Raw genomic sequence first — 27,696 nt, forward strand, 5'->3', positions numbered from 1 at the left:
GAACATTTTTGTATCCAGGAAAAAGGCTTTAATATATATTTGAATACATTCCAATACAGATGCAATTTTGTTTCTGGTCGGAATTATTTCATTGTCACACCGGTGCCCAGCTTTTTGTATTCCTAGGTGGCGAAACAGCAGGTAGGAAAAGTCTATTTGCATAACTCATTCGGATATGTCTTCTTATGATATTAATAATACATGTATTGATTGTCGAGGTACTTTAGAAGAAAAGTATCGTTTCAAAAACATGTCTGTGTGCTTGTTATTATGGGGATGCCGGTCGGGTCGCCTCTTCATTCATCTGTGTATGTACACACAGGACTAAGGAAGAGATGTTATCAGTCATATCAATACATGGATGTCATTGGTTTGTACACAAGTGTTTAATAAGCCGGGCTTATGTAACACCCTGCTTGGTTAAAATCTAGGTCATTTGAATTATAGTGCGAATGATATCATCGTCGAAACCTAGAGCGACTGTTTTGCTGTACTGTTAAAAGGCGACTAAGCTCAGTGCATCCATTTCCTATTTCATTTTATTTTTATAGACACTTTAGTGGTTTGCAGCATCCTCCCCTGTTTTACAGCAGAAATCCAGTCGAAAAAACTACTTCACGTTACCTACTTGTTGGTGTCTGTTAGTTTTCGCTCCTGTGATTGATGTTCGTTTGCTGTGATGTGTTAGTCTCATTGTTATGTGAATGCACTATTGCCCGCAATGGATCCAGCTATAGAATACCGTGGTTACTTTAATTTGACAGCATTGAAGATGATATAGACTACATGTAATAATGCAATTGCGTCATACCTTTACCCAAAAAACGGTTGCAGTAGATGACTAATGTGCTGTCCCACGTCTTTGTCTACTTCACAAAACAGGCTGACTTCATTGATCAGTGTTTAAAGGGAGCCCTGAGTTCTCCAGTGTGTTAGCCACCCGTGGTGTCTCCCAGTACATTGCAGTGGGATGGAGCTGGCCCACAGTCTGCTGCTCAATGAAGATGCCTTGGCTCAAATTACAGAAGCCAAGAGACCAGTTTTCATCTTCGAATGGCTGCGCTTCCTGGACAAAGTCCTTGTGGCTGCAAACAAGGTAGGGTGGTTTTAAATCCCCAGTTCTTTCCTTTATCAGTGACTGTATGCACTGTGTGGTGGCTCCATTTTAAGCGTGTTAGTGTTTTCCAAATCTAGGCCATTGAGTGTTTTTGAATCTATCAGGAGATATCAGAGCCATCCTCTTCTGGGCACTTCTGGCAGAGGGACCGATGTGCCAGGCCTGCTCCTCCTCTCATGGTGTGTCTCCCCGTGTGACAGGTGGATGTGAAGGAGAAGCAGAAGAAGCTGGTGGAGCAGCTGACCGGCTTGATCAGCAGCGCTCCCGGGCCACCCACCCGGAAACTGCTGGCCAAGAATCTGGCCACTCTCTACAGCATCGGGGACACCTTCACTGTCTTCCAGACCCTCGACAAGTGCAATGAGATCATCAAGAACAAGGATGACACGCCCGCATATCTGCCCACCAAGCTGTGAGTTATTCAAGATAGACTGAGTGTGTTTGTATACCGCATCACAGGCATGGAATGACAGTTTAATCCTAATCTTCTCCTCTGATCCAGCAAGAAAAGAAAGTTAATGATCCCAATAAGTTTCTGGTCGATCTCAGCCGGGCACGTTTTTATAAAATGTTGCTAATCTCTTCTTCAGCTTTGATAGACCTTTTAAAACGCACAAGCTATTGTGGATTGGTACAAGGTAACCTCATTAAACCCTAGCTGTGGCTTTCTCAGTAAATATTTTTAGACTCTAGACATTTGGTGCTTTTATAAATAGGGAGGAATAACCCAACCCTGCAAATACAAATTCAGCTTCAGCAGAACAATGCATTTAGTTCAATAGACTAGAGTTTATCTCATTGTCAGTAGTTAATTCAATAGATTATTTTTAGATTATTTGATGCATCCTTATAGAATGAAGGCCAGCTGTTTTTCCAGAAACAAAAAGAAGCTCTACATTGTTATTCAGGTCAGATGTACTGTACCGGGTGAGTCAGTCTTAGATTTGCTCATACTTAGTTGCTAATGGTGATGTTTTTATTCCTGCCGTAGTGCTGCAGTGGCCTGCATGGGGGCCTTCTATGAGAAGATGGGTCGGATGCTTGGGAGCTCCTTCCCTGAAACCATTAATAACCTCCTGAAAGCACTGAAAAGCGCAGAGGTAAAACCCAATGTACAGCTTCAAAATACAATCGTGAAAGTGCATTGCATCAGACAGATTGGAAATTTGGATAAAAGACAGTCCAGTGGCTTAGCCTAAAGTATGAAGTCCAGACAACTTTCAAAAGACTGTCGGTGATTACATTTCAAAATAACATCGTTCGGCCTGCTTCTTTCTGTCTGTTTCCCCTCCAGTCCCAGGGCCGCGGAGAGATCCTGCTCAGCCTGCAGAAAGTGCTGAATGGACTCGGGGGAGCGGCAGCCTCTTGTCACCGAGATATTTACAAAAATGCTCGCTCTCTGCTCACCGACCGGTCCATGGCAGTGCGGTGTGCAGTTGCGAAGGTCAGTATGGGGGGGACAGATGCCGTTATTCCCGCTGTGTTTAATGTTCATGTATACTGCCACTGGATTCCAAACATTCTGGAGGTGAATGGGTCAGAACTGATGCAAGGAAATAAAATACCAATTTTACTGTGTTGTTATTAAAGACACACTGTATGTGTTGTCAGAAGAAAAGTGGATTTAACACGCCTCCCCTCTCCCTTTGGTAGTGCCTGCTGGAGCTGCAGAACGAAGCGGTCTTCATGTGGACCACAGAGCTGGAGAACGTGGCCACCCTGTGCTTCAAGGCCCTAGAAGGGTCAAACTACGGTGTCCGTGTGACAGTGTCAAAGCTTCTGGGGACAGTGATGGCCACTGCTCTGATGCCCAAGCAGGCCGCTGGTAAGCACACAGCTCTGATTGGTGGCGTTTCTCTGCACTTAGGTGTGTTGCACAGGTGAGCAGGAGCACAGACACGGGATGGTGGCCTTGAACCCTGATCTCTGCAGCGGCAGCTACGTCCTCCTTCGGTTCACCGACTGTTCCTTTTCAGGGTTGCTCAAAGTCCCAAATCCCAAATGTGTAACGGTAGCGAAACGCTGTGTGTGCCCCTGTGCAGTGATGCGCCAGAACGTGAAGCGCGCCACGCTGGAGGAAGTGCTGGAGGTGATGTCCACGGGGTTCTTGCGGGGGGGCTCGGGGTTCCTGAAGAGCGGTGGGGAGATGCTGAAGGGGGGCGGCTCTGTTAGCAGGGAGGTGCGAGTGGGCGTCACGCAGGTCAGTGTCAACGTTTTCTATGCTGAAGTTTCCTGAATCTGCGAAGGAATCGAACCCCCGTCTTTGATTTGGTTCCTCTGGTGTTGTCCCTCCAGGCCTACGTGGTGTTCGTGACAACGCTGGGCGGACAGTGGCTGGAGCGTAACTTCGCCATGTTCCTGTCTCACGTGCTGGACCTGGTGTCGCACCCCCGCGCCACGCAGACCCACGTGGAGGCGGTGTATTCCCGCCGCTGCGTCTCCTTCATGCTGCGCGCCACGCTGGGCAGCCTGCTGGGCGAGAAGGCCCAGATTGCCGCTGCCAAGGAGATATGCCAGGCCATCAGCAAACAGATGAGGGCTGTTGGTAAGGAGGTTGTTGATGGGGGGGAAATTTCAAGGTTCAGAGCATTACAGAGTAAGTACTTATCACATTTTATTTTTGAATTCATTTCCTTTGCCTTTTTTTTTTTTTTTGCCCTATTTTCCATGCCTGCTTGCTTCGGGTTTCTGCCTTTGCTACCATACTAAAGACACCTTGTCTTTTTTCTTTTTCGCAATATTTGTCCTTGCAGCTTTCTTGAATTCACAGTGGTCTTAGCGTAATGTCTCACAAATGACATGTTTTGATGAGTTTGTTTAGTAGATCCAAAAAACTCAAACTTATCTGATCATGTATACCATGTTACCATTTAATCTACAATCTGTAACTACATTAAGTATAAAACTCTTTTGTGCTGACCTAAATTGCACTTGAAATGATATAAATACATTATTTGGGTTTTCTCCGATACACTGAACTAAATCCATATCGTACAGTTCTCTTCCTACAGATTTAAGGAAGCTGGGCTTAAGGACATTATTTGTAACTTTTAGTACCACTGCTTATTTAATGATTGTGTTTTTATTTTTTTTATTTATTTTGTGTTCTGCTTTAAATGTATATTCTTGTTTAATACATATATTTATTTATTTTTTCATTACACTTCATCAAAACATGTTGCTCACTTATCAGCCACTTCACAAAACATTAAACTGGACCGCACTTGGCTTCAACTAATGTCAAAATAACAAACCTTATATTCTTTCCCCTCTAACATACTAAAGAATAGATTTACTTCCTCACAATTAGCGCTGGCTGGCTGTACATCAGTAACTTTGCCCTGCATGTTTTAACAAGGAACTAATACCATTCCTGTTGACTGCATTTATATACTCTTTCTGTGCGCTGAAAAAGTGCTCCTGTACTTCCCGTGCTCGCCAGAATTTTCAACCCATGAAAGAAAGGTTCCAACCTCTGCTTAAAATAATCATTTATCATCAAAGCAATAATCCCTTGTTCTCATTTAGATGTTAGAGTCCAAGCTATTGTCACTGGTGCTGTCTGTTACCTCACCATATCGCACTCATTCATTTCGCACTCCCACTAATATTAACATGGCATCTAAATTGATTTTTTTATTTTAACTTCGTTATTATTCAATTTTTTTGACCTCCCAATATTCTTACTCTGTGATTTGCTTTGAAACTGTGGTGGAACATCCTACAGAGTGAAAGAGCTATGCTGTGTAGACTGTTCCAAAGCCTCTGTCCTGTCTCTACAAAATTATTAACAAACAAAAAAAAAAAAAAAAAAACACAATCACTCTCTTTGACCTCCCTGTTATTATTTATCGGATCATTACAGTAGGGCTCTGAAGATTCCATTCTGAATATGCAGTGTATCTACTGTGGTGATTGTGATCGTACCCTGATTTGTGTGGTCTTGTCTGGGAAGTGTGTTCTCGTTCTCATTGTGATGGTCTATGAACCAGACGTTTGCAAATGCCATCATTCAAATAAGATTCAGGTGAACCTTGTTACTGCAGTTATTAAAACCTTCAGAGCCACAACTGTGAACTATTCCAGTGCGTCAGTCATCTATCCTTGGAGTCCAGTGGTGGCCATTTTCAAGTTGCTGCTCTTCTGGCATCTTGAACTTCAGGATTGATTGCTGAGTGTATTGGAGACCAGATCACAAATCTATAGGGGCTTTAACTGAGAATTCCCCTCCCACAATAAATACAAATGAAATAATATGGATTTGACATGTAATCCTATGTCTTTGTGTATATATATTTATAAATATTCCATTCGGACCATTTTCTGCAGTAATGCCTTAAAGAATAATGTTGCTTGAAGTCAATCATATCATTACAATGAAGGTATAACATGGATTACATAGTAAATAAACAAAAGCTTTATGGAGATGGGCTCCTCCTGTAAACCCCCCTATACATTGCTGGTGTTAATATGGTATTGAATTGCCTAAATAATTATAGGAAATTAAATTGGAAAAATGTTATGTTGAACTGTTTGTATACTGTCCAAATGTAATATATCTATACTGTAGCATCATAATATGTACAGACGGGTGACAAATTAAAGGAAAAAACAACATAAAGTGTCTCAGTAAGGTGTTGGGCACCACGAGCTGCCAGAACAGATTCAGTGCACCTTGGCACAGATTCTACTGGAGGGATGGAGCACCATTCTTCCAAAATTTGGTGTTTTGATGATGGTGGTGGAGAGCGCTGTCTAATATATCGGTCCAGAATCTCCCATAGGTGTTCAATTGGGTTGAGATCTGGTGACTGCGAAGGCTGTAGCATATGATTCACATCATTTTCATACTAATCAAACCATTCAGTGACCCTCGTGCCCTGTGGATGGGGGCATTGTCATCCTGGAAGAGACCACTCCCATCAGGTTAGAAATGTTTCACCATAGGATATAGGTGATCACTCAGAACTTTGTAATGGTTTGCAGTGACCCTTCCCTGTAAGGGGACAAGTGGACCCAAAAGCAGGATAGGATGTTAATTGCTTAATTGTATTATGCAGTACACCTGTTCTGCCACTCGTTTATTCAGGTTTTTCCTTTAATTTGTCACCCGTCTTTACATGCATGAATGTATAGCTTAAGTGGTAAAGAATGCAATAATGTAGACCATCTTAAATAATACTATCTTATAGGTTCTCTGTGAATTTAATGGCTGCCAACATGCTGCAGTTTTGGTACCATTTTAATTTAATTGATGGTGCAGTGTATCATGGGAACAGTGCGGGTAAAGGCGCTGTGCTGTTATGTTGCAGAAGCAGTAGTGAACGACACCAGCAACGAGAACAAAGCTGGGGCAGCGGACGTGTCGGCCAGTCAGCATGTGATGGTGTGTGCGCTGAAGGAGCTGGGCAGCCTGGTGCAGAGTCTCAGCGCCACCGCGTCTCCCCTCATACAGGAGCCCTCAATTGGTAAGGCCGGGACCACTGCACAGCTTATTTAAAACCAAGCAGATCTGTATGTTTATAATGGGTGAATGATGGGCCCCTGTCCCTGACCCGAGCTCCTGGCTTGTGTGCCTAGGCCTGTTGGAGACGGTGACCTCGGTGCTCCTCCACCCCAGCATGGCTGCCCGGCTGGCGGCCGCCTGGTGCCTGCGCTGCGTGGCCGTGGCGCTGCCCTACCAGCTGACTCCCATGCTGGACCGCTGTGCAGAGCGCATCAACAACCTGAAGACCTCCCCTGAGGCTGTGAGCGGCTACAGCTTCGCCATGGCAGCACTCCTTGGGGGGGTGCACCAGTGCCCCCTCGGCCTCCCCCACGCCAAGGGAAAGGTCAGTGACAGCTGGCTCTGAGCAGTGAGAGTAAAAATGTCTTTCGTTCTTTCATTTTATATCGTAATCCCGGTGCAGATTATTACTCCTGCTTCTCAATGCTGCATTGCCCTGTGACAAGTCTAATAATGCTTGGCTACTGCCGTTGTCTGCAGATGGTGGTGAGCATTGCAGAAGACCTGCTGCGTACGGCTGCCCAGAACAGCCGCCTGTCCCTTCAGCGCACGCAGGCCGGGTGGCTGCTCTTGGGGGCGCTCATGACTCTGGGTGAGGTTTGACTGTATTTCTGAAAGATCCACAGATGAACTTCGTGGAGATTTACTGTTTTCTTTACCCCGTTATCTGTATCTCGGAACATCTGATGTCATTGTGTCATGCATTCATGTTGATTTGTCTAAATCCATGCAAATTCAGTGACATGACTATGTACTGTGTTTTGTTGACTGTAGATATTGAATTCTCTGCAGAAGTTAAAAGGCTTGATGTTGGTTTAACCCCTTGTTGACATGACAGTGCTGACGATGCTTCTCTGTGTGCTGCTGGTTTGCTAGGCCCCTCTCTTGTGCGCTACCACCTGCCCAAGATGCTGCTGCTCTGGAGGAACGTGTTCCCGCGCTCCCAGAAGGAGCTGGAGGCTGAGAAAGCGCGAGGCGACTCCTTCACCTGGCAGGTCACCCTGGAGGGCCGTGCTGGTGCTCTCTGTGGTAAATAGCTCACTGAACGCCCCTGCTCTGTCATTTCAGCATCGATCAGCACATTTTCCATCTGATTACGACTCTAAAGTGGAATCTTACTAAAGATCTAAAAGCTACTGGAGCCGGTTGCATAAAACTATTCTAGACTAATCTTAATTTCTTAGTCTTAGTTTTTCTAACTTTCTGCAAGTTAGTCAGTTGCATAAAAATTAAAACTGACTAAGACGTAGCCCGAAAAGTTAGCTTCCTCACCCCCAGGCTAACTGAAAATGTAAGTCTATCTCTCCATTGGAACTGTTTGCCTGAGACACTGTCACTCATGCTGACAGGCGGAGTCTCCCATTGGCTCAAACACACTCTGTCCACCGGCAATCCACGAAAACATTAAGAATCCTCCCCAAAGATTTCAATAACCAATCCAGTGGTCTGTTTTAAGGGAGGTTCGCCTCCAGAATACAGAGGTTTCCCCTTAAATATATATTTTTGGGAAATTTCTTCCATTGTTTCTGCATTTCTTTTACAGAACGCACGTACAGTGGGTTGACAACGTTGACTTTTGTTATTTTTATGCACCCCTTTTGTTTGAGTGCGTTAGTCTCAGACAATATTTTTCTGCATTGTATTTCAATAACTAGCACAGATTGTCAGTTACTGTGAACTGGGATCGTCGCTGTTTTAGAGAAGCGTCCGCCATTTTTTTTTTTCATCTTCAAGTGTCTTAAAATTCCTAGAATGCAGTGTGTGATTCACTAAGTAAGACCAGTCAAAAGAAAGTTTATCTTGTCCATGGTATTACGCTTGTTCCAAAAGACATTCATTTATTCATAAAATAATTGATCATTTTATTTAAGTACAGCATTTATATAGTTGAAATACCGATGAATGGTTATAAAGGGTTCAATGCTTTTTATTTACAAATAGTTCTTTGGTTATTTGGCGTAAAATTGTTCTGCTGCATTTCAACAAAATAGAATTGTTCAGTGTCTCCGATTGAGTCTCCGGATTCATTAATCTCCTCCTCTTCTGTCAGCCATGAGGAGTTTCGTGGCTCACTGCCCTGAGCTGCTGACTGAGGATGTGATCCGCAGACTGATGACCCCCATTGAGTGTGCGATGACAATGATGTCTCAGTGAGTATGAAGTCTCTAATTGCTGTTTTCTTGCATCAGAACAGAAGCACATTCAGTGATTTGCTGCTACCTCAGACAACTGATTGCAATATGGGTGATAAATAATGCAATGTACATTAATAAGCAGCTCTTGCAAACCAGCCTTGTGCTTCCATTGCGTGCTTAGATACCCACTGTGCTGAAATCAGAGCTGTTTCGCCTGTTAAGAGTACGAAACATTGATTGTTGGCTCATTGAGTACAGACATCTGATGTTACGTGTTTTTTGACAGAGTTGTTCTAGTTGTACAGGAAGGCGGCTCACTTATAATCTGTCAAGAATATCTTCTTGGCTAAGGAATATATTTTTATTTCGTGGGTCATGTCTGAGTAAGAGCGAGTCCTGGCCTCGGAACGGAAATAGGAAATTATTCAACGGATAATTCAAATGAATTTATCTCACAGCTTCTCGTCTTCTAAAACTCTTCCGAGTTTCTAAAATGATTAGAGGGCATTAAAATGAGTGGATATTTATATTCTAATCCATGCAATGCTTTGATGTGTGGCACATGAATCGGAGGTGAATACGACATGTTCAGGAGGAAGTATCGCAAAGATTTCTGGTGGCTTTTTCAGTGAATGTTGTCGTGCTTTAAAAAAGAACAGGGCTGTGAATTGTACTAACCGGACCATCCTTCTTCAGCATTCCAGCAGTGATCAAAGTGCACGGAGCCCATCTGAAAGCCAGCGCTGCCATGGTGCGATTGAGGCTCTACGACATCCTGGCCTTGTTGCCCCCCAAGACATATGAAGGTAATTATTTTAAAGGCAAAGCAATCTCAACCATATTATCTTTGACAGTGCTGTGTGAGTCACGTCAGATTGTGCAGGCCAAGAACAATAGCATTGCTGGGATTCTAGAATTGCAAAGTCCATTCAGCAGCTTTGTTGTGCTGCCATCACTTAACCACAGACTTCCTTTTGGAGATTTACTAATGAAACCGGAGACGAGTGATGCAGTGAAGTCTAACTGTTGATGGTCGATGGTGTCCCTGCAGGAAGTTTCAACGCTCTGCTGCGGGAGCTGGTGGCCGAGTTCACGCTGACAGACAACTCGGCCAACACCACCACCTCCCTGCTGCGCTCGCTGTGTCACTACGATGACAGCGTGCTCATGGGCTCCTGGCTGCAGGAGACGGACCACAAGTCCATCGAGGATCAGGTGACTGCACACGCTGGGAGAAAATGGGCGTCTACAACTTTCTTCACCAGCGTTAATATATTTTTGTAATGAAAATTGTATATGATTGCTTTATTTATCGGTCTTCTTGTTGTCTAGCTGCAGCCGAACAGTGCCTCTGGAAGTGGCGCTCTGGAACACGACCCCTCGTCCATTTATCTCCGAGTGCCAGTGGGGGAGGCCATTCCTGGGCCCCTGCCCCTGGGGGTCTCGGTCATCGACGCCTCTGTGGCTCTCTTTGGGGTGGTCTTCCCTCACGTTTCCTTCAAACACAGGTGGGGACTGCGCATGTGCTATGAAAATGGGCTGCCCTTCCCTTGGGGATGTTTAAGGTTATCGTGGCAAAATGGAAAGAACGGCAGCATGTATCCAGTGCCATTTTATTAAATGTGCTTGTAGTAAGAGACATACTGTGTTTGGCATTTAGACAGAGCCTGCCTGTGACCCCGGTCTGCATGGTGGTCATTGTGTTGTCTTGCTTTCTGTGCTGGAAAACAGGCTGCAGATGCTGGATCATTTCGCTGAGTGCATCAAACAGGCCAAGGGGGTCCGGCAGCAAGCAGTCCAGCTCAATATATTCACTGCGGTCCTCAGCGCTCTCAAGGTAAGGCTGCCTTTTATGCACTCAAAGCCCTGCTGCTTTATAAGAAAACAATTCTGTGGGAGAATATTACGAGATGACTCATTTTGAACCCGTTTTAAAAAGCCTGCAAAGCAATTGACATGATTCAAGGTAATAAGAAAATTAATAAATGTGACTCTCCACCACATCACCAAACTGTTCAAAAGTTATAATAAAGATTATTATTTTATCTGATTGAGCTGGATTATATTGCTTAATAATGATGTATAACTTGTTAAGATATATTAATTCCTCACAGTTGTGACATTTTAAAATCCCACTACTTGGATTATACAAAATAGAGAAAATCACTGTTAAAGTTTACAAGACATATGGATCAAACGCCTTCTGGTTGGTCTGCTTGAGCAGGTGCTTTAAAATGACACTGTTTGAACTTGTTTTGATGCTACTTTCAGCACCAGCATGACACACAACTATTATGCTTACGTGGCTGAACTTTACATCTTTTCATGAGAGAATCCATGTAAAATATTTTTTTTAAGTACACTTCAAGAAATGTCCACTTATAGATGATATTTGACAAGTTTTAAAACTGAAAGTTAAGTGTAGTATACAAAAGCACTGAAAAATCTAAATCGATTATATAGACCAATTTGATTACTTTTCCCTGTATAGACAATATACTATTTGTGACTTCTGACTGGTTTTGTGGTGAAGCGTCTATATATATATATATATATATATATATATATATATATATATATATATATATATACACACACATACACACTTGTGGATTAGGAGCTATATGTTACAGTATTTGCGGGAACCATGTTATATAACAAGTATCAAATATGTATTGGGTCCTTCTTTACTCCAGGGCCTGGCGGAGAACAAGAGCAGCCTGGGCCCAGAGGAGGTGCGGAAGTCCGCCCTGGCCCTCGTGATGGGCGCTCTGGACAACCCCAACCCCATCCTGCGCTGTGCTGCCGGGGAGGCCCTGGGCAGGATGGCACAGGTGGTGGGAGAAGCATCCTTCATTGCCAGGATGGCACAGTACAGCTTTGACAAGTACGTGGACACAAACACAGTTGGCATCGCCGTCTCCCTGACCTCGTATGCTTTCTATTTGTAATATTAACTAGCAGCTAAAATTCGCACGCCATCTACTAAACTCTGCTGTCAAAGATGAATGTGGATCCCTTGTCGCGCAGGCTGAAGTCAGCTCGGGATGTGGTTTCGAGGACAGGCCACTCGCTGGCTCTGGGCTGTCTCCATCGGTACGTGGGAGGCATTGGGTCCGGGCAGCACCTGAAGACCAGTGTCAGTATCCTGCTCGCCCTGGCACAGGATGGCACCTCACACGAAGTCCAGGTAAGAGAGGACAGACTGCAGACAACACACTAATGCACTCTCGAGTATTGCAGCAGGGCTTTGCTTCCTTTTCTCCCATTGACTCATCAAGCATTGTGAATGCCAACCAGGGTGCGATAATCAAGTTTCCTGATGCCAAACGCTGTCTAATGTTTCACTGCTGACAAGAAGAAAAACCTCTGTTGTAATTGAGCAGGATGAATACATGTTTGGAGGGTAGTGTGTGTGACCGTGGCCGTTCCCTTCCAGACGTGGGCCCTGCACTCCCTGGCCCTGATCGTGGACTCAAGCGGGCCGATGTACCGCGGCTACGTGGAGCCCACGCTGTCCCTGGTGCTGACGCTCCTGCTCACCGTGCCCCCGTCTCACACTGAGGTGCACCAGTGCCTGGGCCGCTGCCTGGGGGCCCTCATCACCACCGTGGGCCCTGAGCTGCAAGGTAACACCCCCAGGGGCCCCCCACCGCCCGAGGATGCAAATTGCCTCTGTACCCATATTGTGCTGAGAATTTGGGTCCATGTTACAGCATTGTGTTGATTTCTACAGCTGGCGTGATTTATTATAAGCAGGATGATGGGATATGCCAGCAGAGGGAAGTAGGTTATAGTAAGGCTTTGTGTGTGGGGGGGAAATTAATGCATTATGTAATAAAGTACCTTTGTTCTGACATTTTATGTCACCTTATTTAAATTCAGCAATGGCAAGTGGGTTTAATTGTGTGTAAATTATCTAAGTGAATAGAAGCTCAGAAACAAGGCCTGATATTTCTGTAGATTAAAGCAATACCCCGATGGCTACATCTTGGTGTCTTTGAGGATGGTATTAACAAAAATACGATTCATAACACGAACTGTCCGGGCCTTTCTGCTGATATTGAAATTAAGCAGCAAAAAAAAAAGTAAACATTTATGCACATTAAAATTAATTAAAATTATGGAATTTAATGACATGAAAAAAATGAAAGACTCTGATTCCAGATTTTAATACGTGTATTTGTATGTTCATGCTGCATCCGCACTGATGAGCTTAATAGCCTTGATCTTTTAAAATGCTTAGTTGGGCTGCCGTGCTCTTATTGTTTTAATGTAGTTGTATGATTATTATTTCTTCTACCGAATCCACAAATTCACCCTAACACATGCTGAATATGCGAAGTGCTCGCCTGATCTAACCGAAGTCGAACGTTGACATTCTGTCCCCGTCCCCGGCTGTGTGGGGTTGTTGTTGCCAGGTAACAGCGCCTCCATCTCCACCATCCGCTCCTCCTGCCTGGTGGGCTGCGCCATCATGCAGGACCACTCGGACTCCCTGGTCCAGGCGGCCGCCATTTCCTGCCTGCAGCAGCTGCACATGTTCGCCCCGCGCCACGTCAACCTCTCCAGCCTGGTCCCCTGCCTCTGCGTAAGACCCCGGCCTGGCCCTCACATTTATATTCGAGACATGAAAGCAGCTGCGACGGGCATGAGGAAGGAGACGAGAACCGCCGGCTGTGTTGTCTGCGGAGTCTGCTGATCCATTAGCTTGAAGTTCCCCCCAAGGACAGAATAGCTACATTTGTAGGAAAACCTATAAGGAACTACTTTTATGTCATCCCTATTGGTTCATTTATTTATTTGACAGACGCCTTTATCCTTGGGAGCCTGTAAACCACAAAATTGCATTACGTACTTATTGGGGGAATTAAAAATAAATAAATGTGGAGCCGAAAAAAAATGGTAGCATACACAAGATACGCGGTGAAATTAACCAAACGAGCTGAGAGGATGTGACACAATGTGTTTGAAAAGTGAGCCCATAGTACAACAAAGACACAAACTCGGGGTGCTTATGATCCGATCTATGACGTGCTCATCCTGCTATTCATGTCTCTCTCAGGTCCACCTCTGCAGTTCCCACTTGCTGCTGCGGAGGGCGGCCGTGGCGTGCCTGAGACAGCTGGCACAGAGGGAGGCGGCGGAGGTGTGCGAGTACGCCATGAGTTTAGCGAAGAAGGCAGGCGACAGCAAGGACAGCACAGCCATTAGTAAGATTCGTGATTCATTTCCACTGGTGACTTTGCCTTGCCACAGGGAACTCTGTGTGTGACAGAAGGAAATGAACAACGCAATTATATCTGAAAATAATATCCTACCAGAAGATGAAAAGGTGGCTGAAGCTTGGTTTTGAGTTGCATTTTTACTGTGAGAACTCTGTATTTCAGTCTTAGTAAATTAGTTTGGATTTAGGATGTTTTTGTCCAGAAGTATCTTCCAAAAATGCCATCTATGAAAGAATCAATGATTGTATAAATAAGGCTGATGGAATAGACCACCTTGGAACAGATGTTTGCATCCTTGCTGAATTTTGTCCCCTGTAATGGCAGACCTGAACATCACCGAGACCGGGCTGGAGGGAGTGCTGTTTGGGATGCTGGACAGGGAAACCGACAGGAAGTTGTGCTCCGATATTCACGACACCCTGGGTCACATGCTGTCCTCTCTGGCCGTGGAGAAGCTGTCCCATTGGCTGAAGCTGTGTAAAGATGTCTTAGCTGCCACTACAGGTAATACCTCTTTCTGTCTGTATGAGTCAACTAATATATACACACAGATCTGATACTCGAAAACGTGGTGAGATTAAATTAGGACAGTGAAATGGAAGAATAGTCCAAAATTACCAGTGACCTGAGCTGTCTCCTGCAGATGTGGGGGCCGCGGCCCCTGTGGAAGTGGGGAAGGAGGAGGACTCGGAGAAAAAGGATGAGATGGACGACGACATCATGTTCACCGCGCTGGGGGAGGACAATAAGTCGAAGCCCTCTGTCGCCCCCCGCTGGGTGACACGGGTGTTTGCGGCCGACTGCCTGTGCCGTATCATTCTGCTGTGCGAGAACGCGGACAAGGTGCACTTTGACCTGGCGGCCGCCCGCTCCGCCAAGGCCAAGAACCCCAAAGGTCTGTTCATTTTGTGTCATATTTTATCCTCGTTTATTTACATGTGAAAATGAACTTATTTCCTAATTAATAATCTGATCTAGAAACTTAATACCAGTAGAATTAAGGAAATTAAACTAAACAAATACAAATAGACAAATACAGGGCAATATTCATGTGCCATAATTATTGTTACTTAAGCCTCCAGTAATGTGATCATCTTCAGTGGCAGACCTTTTACACACAGGCACTTACAGTGTCATGAGATTGAAGTAGACCAAAGTGCTCTTATGCAATCTGATTCCTGGGTTGAAAATAGCTTTTTCTTTAAGTGGCAATGAAGGCATTCATTGCGCTGCATGTATTATAAGACTTTTGTGGTGTTGTTTTTGCGTGTGTGTCCGTCTCCCCCTTGGAAAACACTTTAACTTCGTGTTCAGTACCCCCATTATCATATGCACTGCAGGGAAGCAAGGGCATACACCAACAGAAAAAGAGACGTGTGGAAATCCATTCACATTATGCCAGTGTTTCCTTATGTAATGGGAACCTCAGAGAGCAGGAGTGAGTAAGCAGGAGGAATGATTCATACTGACAGGTTATAGATTGCGGTGTTTATGTAACCAGCTCTGATTAGGAACATTGTTCATTTAACTATATGGCAGCACCGAAATAGACATCTGATTAGATAATACTGTGGGTTTTATCAACATTAGAAAAAACAAATTAACCCTTATCCCCCTGCAGTTTTGTAAATAAGTTCTGAAGTGTGCATCTGTTTTTTAATCAAGGTATTACAGAACAGTGTTTACAATCTGCCTTAGTGTGACTTATGTCACACTGCAGTATATTTTCACCGAATCATGGCTACATTGGTATTTTCATTTTATACTCCATAATAAATTATGATGGACGAAGCCCTGTGTTTTTCTGTCGGCTTAGTTTGGGTTTTGCAAGAGAACTTCCCACAGCAGGACTATAACTTACTACCAGGATAATTTGACAGTGTGCAGAAAGCTCATTTTTAGGACTGAATGAAATAAGGAGCGGTTATAATTGAGTGTCACAGAAGTCATAAATAATTTTGCTGTATATATATTATAGTATATTACATTCATATTGTTGAGAGAAATATGCTGGGCTTGTGGGCCAGTGGGTGATTGTATCTGTAAGTGGTTTTGATGCACACAGCAGCAGTGAGCATTTGTATACGAGCAGTGCTTATTGGAAGAACTAGATACTTTGTATTATCCTGTTTTTGTGACAATTTACTTGTTTTGTGGTTTTACATATTTTTCAGTTCCCTGGTGTATCTTGTCAATTTGGACCCTTGTAAATATTGCAGCTTTGTCTAATAAAGAAATCTTTCTCCTCAGTAGTGTTATTTCAGGAGTAGCGAATCTGTGAACACAGCTTTTGTGGCCTGTTTGTGTGCTGAACTGTGTGTTTGCATGTTTCAGGTGACCTGCTGGTCCTGCACCTCTCTGATCTGATCCGAATGGCCTTCATGGCCGCCACAGACCACAGTAACCAGCTGCGCATGGCAGGCCTGCAAGCCCTGGAGGACATCATCAAGAAGTTCGCAGCTGTGCCCGAGCCCGAGTTCCCCGGCCATGTCATCCTGGAGCAGTACCAGGCCAACGTAAGCCTGTCCTCTCCTACTTGCTGTATAAACCCTCCAATACAGATATACACTGATCAGCCATAACATTATGACCACTGACAGGTGAAGTGAATAACACTGATAATCTCGTTATCATGGCACCTGTCAGTGGGTGGGATATATTAGGCAGCAAGTGAACATTTTGTCCTCAAAGTTGATGTGTTAGAAGCAGGAAAAATGGGCAAGCGTAAGGATCTGAGCGACTTTGACAAGGGCCAAATTGTGATGGCTAGACGACTGGGTCAGAGCATCTCCAAAACTGCAGCTCTTGTGGGGTGTTCCCGGTCTGCAGTGGTCAGTACCTATCAAAGTGGTCCAAGGAAGGAAAAGCGGTGAACCGGCGACAGGGTCATGGGCGGCGAAGGCTCATTGATGCACGTGGGGAGCGAAGGCTGGCCCGTGTGGTCTGATCCAACAGACGAGCTACTGTAGCTCAAATTGCTGAAAAAGTTCACGCTGGTTCTAATAAAAAGGTGTCAGAACACACAGTGCATCGCAGTTTGTTGCGTATTGTGCTGCGTAGCCACAGACCAGTCAGGGTGCCCATGCTGACCCCTGTCCACTGCCAAAAGTGCCTACAATGGGCACATGAGCATCAGAACTGGACCACAGAGCAATGGAAGAAGGTGGCCTGGTCTGATGAATCACGAGTTCAAGGTGTTGACTTGGCCTCCAAATTCCCCAGATCTCAATCCAATCGAGATCCACGGAGGCCCCACCTCGCAACTTACAGGACTTAAAGGATCTGCTGCTAACGTCTTGGTGCCAGATACCACAGCACACCTTCAGAGGTCTAGTGGAGTCCATGCCTCGATGGGTCAGGGCTGTTTTGATGGCAAAAGGGGGACCTACACAATATTAGGCAGGTGGTCATAATGTTATGGCTGATCGGTGTATGTCCCCAGCTTAATTATTCACCATTTTGCAGAAATTAAACTGTTAAGAACTGAATTCTATACAGGAATATGTGAACAGTATGTGACTCAGTAAGTGTCAGAAAAGAGACTGATTTTCCAGTGTATCCATCTTCAAATCAGACTTGCAGACTGTCACATGTTCTTTATCCTTTTCCTAGGTTGGTGCTGCCTTGCGACCAGCTTTTTCCCAAGACACCCCCTCTGACATCACAGCCAAGGCCTGTCAAGTAAGTTACAACCAAAGCAACATTAAGTTTTGTGGTGATAGAAAATATATGGTAAGGAGGGTTCCCATTGCAAATAAACTATTTAATTTAATTTATTTCTTTACAATAAACCATGAGAGTAACAGGATTGAAAAACATAAGAGTAAAAGGAAATTGAATTGTAATAGTTTCATAGGGTTAAATATTGTCTGGGAAAGGAGGAGTCTTTAAAATGTATTGTAAAATGTAAAATTTCAGTGTGGAAAGCAGCGCCTCTTTCTGTTTCTGCGAGGAGGTTTGCCTGCTTTTGCTCAGCGAAATATACTGGATGGATTCAGCCTTTTTTTTACACTACAAAGCTGCCAGCAACTGCCAGTGTTTTTTTTTTTTTTTTTACCAAAAACTGTTTTCTCTAAGAACATTTTTAGAAGTAAACTAAGATTTATTACACTTTTAAAGTTTTCCAGTTCTGGAATTAAACCCTTGTGAATGATCTCTAAGTAAAGTTGACACAATGCTTAAGCCCTGTGTTAAAATGGTAATCTTATTAAACACCAGTATGCTGACTCCCCCCCACCCTTCTCTGTGTGTCCCTGCAGCATTGACAATCTTTCATAGATATTAGTGGTCCCCCCAGGCACAAGATCAATTGGTTCGCTAACTTTTTTTGGACAAGGTAGCTGCTCAAGCGGGGTTTCCATCAATATTTATTTTCTAAGGTTGAAGTAGATCATATGCAGCACTATAACATTGAAATAACAATTTTTTTGTGGATACTTTAACAGGAAAAAGGTTGAATCTGCTGAATTTAATAGACAGCATCATTTTAGCTGTAAATATTTATCCCACCCTCACCACCCTTGTTACATATGTAGAGTGATTTATGCTGGACAGCCTGAAACCTGCAAACTGTGAACAGAGACTTTCTCTGCTGATTGCTCTGCAGTCAGCCCTGGCGTTAGACACTGTTGTGTTGTGTGAGCAGGTGTGCAGCACGTGGATTGGGAGCGGGGTGGTGAGTGACCTGAACGACCTGCGCAGGGTTCACAACCTGCTGGTGTCCTCCCTGGACAAGGTGCAGGCTGGGAAGGGCTCATCCAGCCAGCTGTACAGCGAGAGTGCCACCACCATGGAGAAACTGGCCGTGCTGAAAGCCTGGGCCGAGGTGAGACCACAGACCCCTTCGCTCACTTCCAGCTGACCAGAGCACCGTGTTTCACCATTTAAGAAATTGTAATTTAATAGAATCGAAAGAATTGATATAAATTAGTTGTTTCCAATTGGTTTGTCCCTGATGATGCATTTTTTGTGTTAGCACTCAAGTGTCCTACAAAACAATGCAGGCACTAATAACTCTGCAGTATGGCAAAGCTCTTCTATTCTATAAAGGGACTGTTGAGTTTGAGCCAGGTGCTTCCTCCCTTCACAGGTGTACGTGGTGGCCATGAAGATTAAAAAGGAGGCAGAAAACAAGCCCCCCAAAGTTGTCCGCAGTGAGGAGGAGGAGGAGGAGCTGGGGACGACAGGGGTGCTGCCCCCCGACAGCTTGATCATCCTGGTGCAGCCCGAGCTGCCCACTCTCAGCCGCCTATGGCTGGCCGCCCTGCGCGACTATGCCCTGCTCACCCTGCCTGCCGAGTTCGCCAGTCAGCTGCCCCCTGACGGTAGGTCCTCCAGACTGGCAGCTGCTCCATATCCCTTACGCCCCTTTGACCTTTAAACATTTTTTAAAAATCAAGATGGAAGTCATCTTGTGTCACATGTGATCCATTATTTCAGTTCTCTCCACTATAATATTGTGAAGGGCCACCTCAGTACGGCTGTGATTCTTGGCAATGGCTACATATAAAGCGCCTAATCCCCTTATCGTTAATCACTGGAAATGTGAAAAAAGAGTGAACCTGCTTACAATGCTCTGATGACATGATGGAAAATGTTTTATTTAGAAAGTAATATAAATGACACATCAAATAAGTACATACAATACATGTGTTAATATATATATATATATCAGGGTTTCCCCCCCAAAATTGTCTGTTTCATATTTTATTGAGGGGGCAGCTGTAGTACAAGGGGGGTTGTAATACTGTGTAATTCATTTCACTGCTGTTGCAGGAGGAGCCTTTTACACCCCCGAGACCATTGACACGGCCCGACTGCACTACCGTGGCTCATGGGCCCCCGTTCTGCATGCCGTCGCCCTCTGGCTGCACAGCTCGGGCTTCAGCGCTGGAGAGACGGCCGACGACGCTCCCGCTGGCTCTCTGAGGGGCCCCGCTGCCGCCTACATCCCGGCCAGCAGCACCCCACCAGCAGCCAAAAACATAGAGGACGTGGTGAAGGACAGGATGCATCTCCTCTTAGGTACCGAGACACATTGACTGTAATTATGATGGTCCCAATATTTTAGAGTTAAAAATAGACCAAAGAATGTACCTTTTTTTTGGTGTGTTTCATGCGTGCTCTTGTGTCTTCCAGGTGTCAGTATTGAGTTCCTGTGCTTCCCCAGACCAGAGGAGCCCATTGAACACGTCATGTCCTGTTTACAGGCCCTCTGTACCTTGCTGGACACCCCCAGGGCTCGCACCCACATCGCAGAGGACCAGGTAAGAGAGCAGCACGGCCACAAATTGACACTCTCACTGTTACACGGCGGATACAGCTGTAGGAATGCCTTACAGAAACCAGACTTCTGTGGAGAGGAAATGGAGAGGTCATAGGTTCAGCTCTCGACTATTAAAAATGCATGTTCCTTTTGCCCAGAGTCTCATATGATGTAAGGGTGTGGGCTGTGTCGCACCAATAGACCTGCAGCTAAAAAAATACTGCTCAGGTGTCTAATGAGGATTAATTAACTGCACTGGCCGTGATGCGCAGGGTTGGTAGCCGGTTCTCAGAGCACTCAGGGCTGTGGCAGTGAGTAACGGGCCGATTGTTGGCTTGCATTGCAGTTGCTGGGCGTGGAGCTGCTGAACGTGCTGCACCGCCTCCTGCTGACCCGGGACCCCCCCTCCGTGCAGCTGCAGGTCACCCGTGTGGTGCAGGAGACCATCCATGCCGCCCAGGAGCAGCTGCAGGAGCTGAGGAACGCCAAGAGTGAGTGCCACCCCCGCCTCCTTACACTCCACTGGCACAGCCACTATATTTTATGTAATTCTACCCGGCACAGCTTTTCAAATGTCCCACCCCGCCCATCTGTGTGCAGGTAAAGATGACGCCGTTGAGAAGGATGCCGTCTGCGTTTTCGGGGAGGGCGGTGACACAGGGGGCCTGGTCCCGGGGAAGTCCCTGGTGTTCGCTGCCATGGAGCTGCTGGTGTTCATCCTTGTCCGACACCTCCCCCAGCTCAACACCAAAGTCAGTGACTCCCCCAGTCACCAGGCCTACAGGCCCCAGCGGCTGCCCGAGGACAGCGCCAAACTGGTGGCAGCCACCGTCACCATCCTGGCGGACCTGCCCTCTCTCTGCTCCCCAGCTGGTAGTGTACCGTGGCAATGTTTTTTAAGTCTCTTTTAAGGTTGTTGATGAAGGTCGTGGCTGAAATGTGGGACAGGCTGAAGGCAAACTCGGCCGTGTTTGGCATCAGACCAGGAATCTGAAGTGCATTGTGGGTGTTTTCTTTCTCAGGAAGCATGACCATCCTGCCCACGATTCTCTTCCTGGTCACGGGGGTGCTGAGAGAGACCGCTGTGAAGACCCCGGACAACCAGGTCCCCCCTCCGGTCTCGGCTGCACTGCAGGGCATCAAGACCATCATCACCTCGCCCCTGGCCAGAGTGGAGAAGACACGCTCGCAGTGGACCGGGCTGGTGCGCAGCAGTCTGGCCTCGGTGCTGGAGTACTCCCAGCCAGGTACAGGTTAAAAAAACATGACCGCCCCCGGACTAAAAGTTACAGTGCATTGTTCTTAGAGTAATTACAAGGCTAGAATATTAGCTATAGGATATCAGGTTGGTTAAATGATTTTATTTCTTCCACTCAGACGAATCCAGGCCAAACATGGACGATGTGAGCATGCTCACAGCCATCACCCTGTTCCTGCTGTCCGCCAGCTCCGAGCTCATTGGGGTGACATCCTTACAGAATGGCTGCATGAACCGGTTCAGAAACGCCCTGAACTCCAGTGACCCCTGGGTATGTTCATTCCTTAGCCATCACTTGCGGAGATCTTTAAAAATGTATGTGTGCCCTGTGAGCCTCGTCTCGGTGGGAGAGGAATATTACATAAAATAAATTCTTGGTTGGTCAGCAGTAGTGATTATTTGCCGAATGAAACCAAATAAAAAGAAAACTATCTGAGAATGTAAATGCACACAAATGTTTCTGATCCCCAGAACTGAAAAAAACAAAAAAACAATTCCACGCCAGTAAAGTGTTTTCTGTGCAAAATGAGCTTCTTAGTTTTGGGTGGTCCTATTTCATCATCATAATAACACCTCTGTTTCTCTTTCCTCTCCGTGTTTCTGTGCAGGTCCAGGCGAAATGTTACCAGCTGCTGCTGTCGGTGTTCCAGCACTCGAACAGGGCCCTGTCCACCCCCTACATCCACGCGCTGGCCCCTCTCATGGTGGAGAAGCTGAAGGCCGTGGAGCGGAGCAGGCCGGGCACCAGCATGGAGCTGCAGGCCGTGCAGGAGGGAATCAAAGTCCTTGAAAACCTGGTTGCCATGGGAGAGGAACAGAACAGTAAGTTGGGCTTTGTTTAGCATCCCCACTCGGCTGAAAAGCCTTTGAACGTCAGTGTCGGCGCGTCACATGCCGGGGAGAGAGAGGAGAGAAAGAGGGAGAGGAGAGAGAGAGGGAGAGGAGAGAGAGGGACATCTAATGCCTCCTACACCTTAGTCCTTTCTCGCTGAGTGTGGAATTATATTGTCTCCAATTGTAAGGTCAATTTTTGGCATATTTCAGTATTAACTGTATCTTCTCCTTTTCAATATATAAGTAAGTAAATGTGAGTAATTAAACTGTACCAGTTTTAATTTAACTAAATAGTTCAGTACTCTTTTCAGATGCCAAAATGGTTGGAATATCAACTTTACAGATGAAGTGAAAAATAAAACTTCCTCAGCTAGGAGTTGATCACCTAATTAGTCAAGTAACACAACATAGGAATAGTTTGTCTTAAACCTATACTGATTTGGTTGGGATATTTATTTAAGGGTTACAACAAATATGGTGTTTCTGCTCAATGTTTTATGTTGAAGTAGGGTCTTTCATTATGCATTGATTTCACTATTGAGGTAAATTAACCCAAATTAAAAGGGTGACTCTAGTTTTAATGCATTTTACTGCTGTGAAAAACATCTAAAGAAAAAGCGTAAATCTGTGGGCTAAGACATTTCAGCCACTGGATTGTAAGGAATTAATTGTATCCCACACATGCAACAAAATTGATAAAATAGAAATAAAAAAACAGCCTCTCACCAGCCTGGTAGCTATAATTGCCAAGACTTCACTGTCATTTGTGTAGGTGTGTACAAAATCCGGTGTATTATTATTACATGTTATTATTATTGCTATTATTACTCCCTCTACTGTTTAGAAAAGCAGTCTGCTATTCTTGTGCCGTTTTCCATTCTATTCTCTACTCTGCTGTCCCAAGTCAAGATTACTTTCTTTTGACGTGCGTGTGTGTGTGTGTGTCTCTGTGTTTGTGTGTAAAAGTGCATGTCTCCTTCTTTCTCCTGGACTGTGTCTGACTCACAGCCTCATTATATTGTGCGTGGAGCTGGCGTGAGGTGAACTGGCCTGACTTGAAAAAGGATTGGCATATCCCCTGTAGACAGCTTTGTGAACATTAGTCCTCGCTCTCTGTTTGTTTGCATTCGTAGGTGAATGTCAAAAGCAGTGTGTGGTGCCGGGATGGTGTTCTTAAGATGTGTCTTTCCTGTGTAAAAAAATAAATAAAACGCGCCTTGCCGCCAACACTTCATCGAGGGGTTGCATTTATCTTTTTTGAATGTGTTGTTATGGCATCTGGGGATTGCATGTTGTTTATTTTACTACGCATGCATGTGTCATCGATATTGTTTCTAGCTATAAAAAAAAAAAAAACTAAAATTGGTGCACAAATCACAGGTAGTCAATGATCTCAATTCGCTTACAGTGCCGCAGGGGAAACTGTTTTGGTTTATTGATTAGCAGGTTTGGCTTCCTCATAATAACTAATCGCCTTCCAAAGATGGTGTCAGCTTGAGTGACAGGTCGACATGAAGGCTGTGTTATAGCTCAATAGGTTCTCCCTGTATAAATTAACAGTAATAACTGAATAATTGCCCAATAGACTCACTTGCTTGGATAGATATAAACCGCTTTAGGTCTTACAGACATGTTCTCGGGATGTCATTAATACACTGAGTGACTCACCGCCAGCTTGGTTAGATACACTTCTGATTTAATGCGTGCGGAAGCAGGGTGAGATTTAATGGGTGTTTTCAGTCGTCAGCCAAGTCTTCTATTCTCTGCCACTGCAGCACCAATTGCTCAGAAAAGGATTTACTTTATCCTTAAATATTTGTACTTGAATGCACTCTTCACTGGGTTTTTATTTTGTTTTTTTGATCACAAACCTTGATCACTGCTTGCTTTTTACTATTCACATTTTTAGTTGGGCTCCAATCATCCTGCTTTAAATTCTTTGTAGTTTTGTCTCTGAGGAATAGCTTCAGGGGGTCCACAGATTTAGCTTTAGGTTCTTGAAGAACATACAATGACTTTCCCTCTTTCATCCATTGTTTTCTTTTTTGTTCCTGGATCACAGGCTCAAATATAAAACCTTGATGTTTAGTTCCTGATTTTATCTTCTGAAAGATTTAAAACAGGGCCTCCGTTCTTCTTCCTCTATGAATAATGTGGGTTAGAAAACCAATGAAACTGATCATTGTGGGATATTCTTTCAGTGCTGATGCAATTCAGTGAATGTGAACAGTTGAGTTGGCTTGTTTCTCGTGCCTCCAGTTTTGGGATTGGGAATTGAATGGTCTACTTTAAAGAGTGATGTTAGAGAGGTTAGTGGTGGAAATCTGTGGAACAGGGTTGGCTGTGAATTTTTTTAATATGCTGTTTTAGATGGGAGATGGAGGAAAAAAATATGGAATTGTGCCAGATACTTTGACATCGCCTCCTACTCGTTCAGTCCCACATTATCCACCCATCCTCCAGTCTCTTATAGGGAAGTATTTTGAAACACTCCAGCTGCCAAAGTGACCGGTTTAAAGGAGGAGACATTTTTGTTAATGCTATGAAGAGTAACTGGTAAACCAAATGTTTTCTCTCTCATCTCTCAAGCTGAACGTCAGAATAGGTGGTTAAACATAGATGGCTCACAGTTTTTGTTCTTTAATGCTCATATTCAAGATTTACATCCCAAGAGTTTTCCTTCTTGCTTTCTTCTAAAATTGAAAACGTGCTTGATCATGTATAATGCCATTTTGCCCTCTAATAGGACAGCATTTCTGTTTCATCACGTAATATCCAGATGCTGTAGTTTCACAATCTGGTGACGAATGTTGTTATTTTGATGCATTTACAAGGTGTCGCAAATCACATGATCAAAGCCAGAGTGCATAACTTAAATAGCCGGTATTGTAAAATGTAGAGGTCTGATTTCTTCAATTCCAATGTAAATATGCCCAATAAATACATTTTGTGATACATTCAGTATGCAAACAGTTTTTGGATTTAAAGCAGTTGTTTTGAAAGAGGTTCTTCCAGAAATTTAAAATGTCTGAACACAGGGAAATCCCCACACTCTTCCGATAATTCAGATTACTGCAAAGTAAATGTACAGCTCCCCAGCATAGCAACCACATCTGCTTAGCAACCGTGGGATATTAAATCCACTTACTATTTCAGGAATAGTCGAATGAGAAACTACCCTCTATAACTCTCTCTCTCTCTCTCTCTCTCTCTCTCTCTCATTATTATTATTATGAAGGAGTTCAGCTTCTGGCTCTCTTAGTCCCCACACTGATCTCATATCTGCTGGACGAGAATGCTTTCGATTCCGCGCCTCTGGCCTCCAAGGGCCTCCATGAGTTTGCCCTGCAGGACCTGATGCGTATCGGGCCCCTGTACCCCAGCGCCTTCAAGGCGGTGATCGGGGCCGCGCCGGAGCTGAAGACCAGACTGGAGACGGCCATCCGAGCCAACCAGGCCAGCAGCAAGGCCAAGGCGGCCGCCAGACTGGCCCAGCCCACGGTCCAGGCCGCCCCCACCATCAAACTCAAGACCAGCTTCTTCTGAAGATGGTACACCGATTTCACCTCCTCCCCGAAGCCCTGCACTTCTCCTGAATATACACCCTGGTTACCAATACCTGTGTCTATGGAAGGGTTTTTGGCAGGGGTAGCTCAAGTCGTGATATATTTATTTATTTATTTTTGTTTGGATCCCTCCTTCCCCTCTTTCTGTCCTCTGGGTTCGAGTTATTGTTAAAGGAATGACTTTGAAGGTATGATATTGGGTTCTAGACGTTTATCTTGTGTGTAGGTGGTGGAATGTCACACAGATGTCTGATTTTTAAAATGAAATGGAGGTTTCCTAATTTAAAGGGACCTACTCCTAAAGCTGGTGCAAAATACAAACCAATTTTTTCAAATGATTATCAATGAACCATTATTTCCCTGTTTTTTTTAGTGTCAATGAAAGGGTATTTTGGTGTGTATGTATTTGTTGTAGTGAATTTTGCTAATCTTTGCTCTATTCCCTTCTCCCCAGGGAAATTCACTTTGCTTCAGAGTAGCTTCTTTTTGCAGACAATAGTACACTTTTTTCAATAAATTTGCATTGCAATCAAAGTAAATTGCTCATTCTAGAAGTCAGCCTAAGAAAACGAGTGGATTTATATGTATATTCATCTTACTGACCCCTGTGTTATGAACTAAAACCAGATTATGTATATTAAGTGTATTCATAGCCTGCATAAGAAATCCATTTTATGTAATTCGATTATAATTTGATAGCCTTTGATATTTTCCCATTGCATGCTCCTTTCCTAATCAGATCACATCTCTTCAATTCAAATGACTACGGTCTTTGGTTTCTTTATCACTGAATGCGGGTTTTGCAGATAAAACTGCCATTCCTGCTGTAGAAGATGGCGATCTTGTATATATTGGTTGTTGAGATGTTTAGTTGAACCCCATACATATTAACCCTCTCCCTACCTCAGAAAAATTGATGAAACGTACAGAAGTGGTTTCCTGCAGAATCTCTCTTGATGTAATTACATAGGTCTCCTTCCTGCACAAATTCACAAGGGGAATGACTGACAGGTGTGTTCCGTCACATTCTTGGAGGTTTTGGGAGAACACTTCCTTTATTATGCAACCTTCTCTCTTGTAACTTTGTAAGACAGGTTCATACTAACATTTTCATTTTCTTCTCAATTTTAAACAACAGTGAGTCCAACAATGAGTAGCGCTACTTTTCAGTCCTACACAAATTCTAAACTTGTAAGGCATCAGTTGACCAAAAGGAAAAATATATGTATATAGAATTCAGTAGGAACAAAAAAGTGACAGATTGCGTTGACTCCCTGTGATTTGTCTGTGTGTTCGTGTTTGTTTTTACGTTGTCATTGAAATTCAGACTTTAGCAGATATTAAGATTTCCTGTAAACACCCAAGATCGAACCCGTAATTAATTTAAAGCAAACTGTTCCTAACACAACAAACTCTTGGTCAAACCTTAATATTATGCAAATCACAGTGGCAAAAATGAAATAAATCTAAAGTTACGATTAAAAGACAGTAAAGGTTACACTAAAGTCTTTATCATGTAAAGGGCATAGTTGTTACATAGTTGTCAAGCATTAACCGTCTAAGTTGAATTATTAGTTGTGTCTGTATGTTTTATTTTCTCTTGATTTCCATTGGGTGTATATGTAAAAAAAGAATACTTTTTAATGTGATCATTCGATTCCTTTCTGTACTGCAGATATCCAATGTGATCATCTTATGTAAACATTGCACAATAAAATACAAATAAATGAAAAACAAATGAAATCTTGTTTCAGTAATCATGCCACCTGAGACTGTAGTGTGTGAGG

The 27,696-nt window shown here is 44.2% G+C and overlaps 1 protein-coding gene across 3 annotated transcripts; it reads left to right on the forward strand.

The window, feature by feature from the left end:
* The first annotated feature begins 86 nt into the window (after positions 1-86).
* Positions 87-27,652, forward strand: heatr5b (HEAT repeat containing 5B). 3 transcript variants are annotated; one of them, XM_066696477.1, is made up of 36 exons: positions 87-141; positions 883-1,096; positions 1,318-1,529; positions 2,109-2,217; positions 2,412-2,561; positions 2,771-2,942; positions 3,160-3,317; positions 3,413-3,713; positions 6,430-6,585; positions 6,698-6,948; positions 7,104-7,215; positions 7,500-7,652; positions 8,674-8,773; positions 9,455-9,564; positions 9,810-9,973; positions 10,091-10,266; positions 10,490-10,595; positions 11,455-11,645; positions 11,789-11,948; positions 12,198-12,387; positions 13,180-13,349; positions 13,824-13,971; positions 14,311-14,490; positions 14,630-14,881; positions 16,321-16,502; positions 17,599-17,667; positions 18,632-18,811; positions 19,076-19,310; positions 19,762-20,010; positions 20,125-20,252; positions 20,598-20,742; positions 20,852-21,124; positions 21,274-21,498; positions 21,629-21,780; positions 22,118-22,331; positions 25,582-27,652. In XM_066696477.1, exons 2-36 carry the CDS (start codon positions 971-973, stop codon positions 25,887-25,889), a joined length of 6,207 nt encoding a protein of 2,068 aa, XP_066552574.1. In that variant the 5' UTR covers positions 87-141; positions 883-970; the 3' UTR covers positions 25,890-27,652. The 3 variants fall into 3 exon arrangements, with proteins under 3 accessions (XP_066552574.1, XP_066552575.1, XP_066552576.1); XM_066696478.1 differs by having other exon boundaries at positions 10,097-10,266; XM_066696479.1 differs by having other exon boundaries at positions 3,413-3,662.
* The last annotated feature ends 44 nt before the right edge of the window (positions 27,653-27,696 follow it).

The sequence above is a fragment of the Amia ocellicauda genome, chromosome 23 (genome assembly GCF_036373705.1).
Source record: "Amia ocellicauda isolate fAmiCal2 chromosome 23, fAmiCal2.hap1, whole genome shotgun sequence".
NCBI lineage: Eukaryota > Metazoa > Chordata > Actinopteri > Amiiformes > Amiidae > Amia > Amia ocellicauda.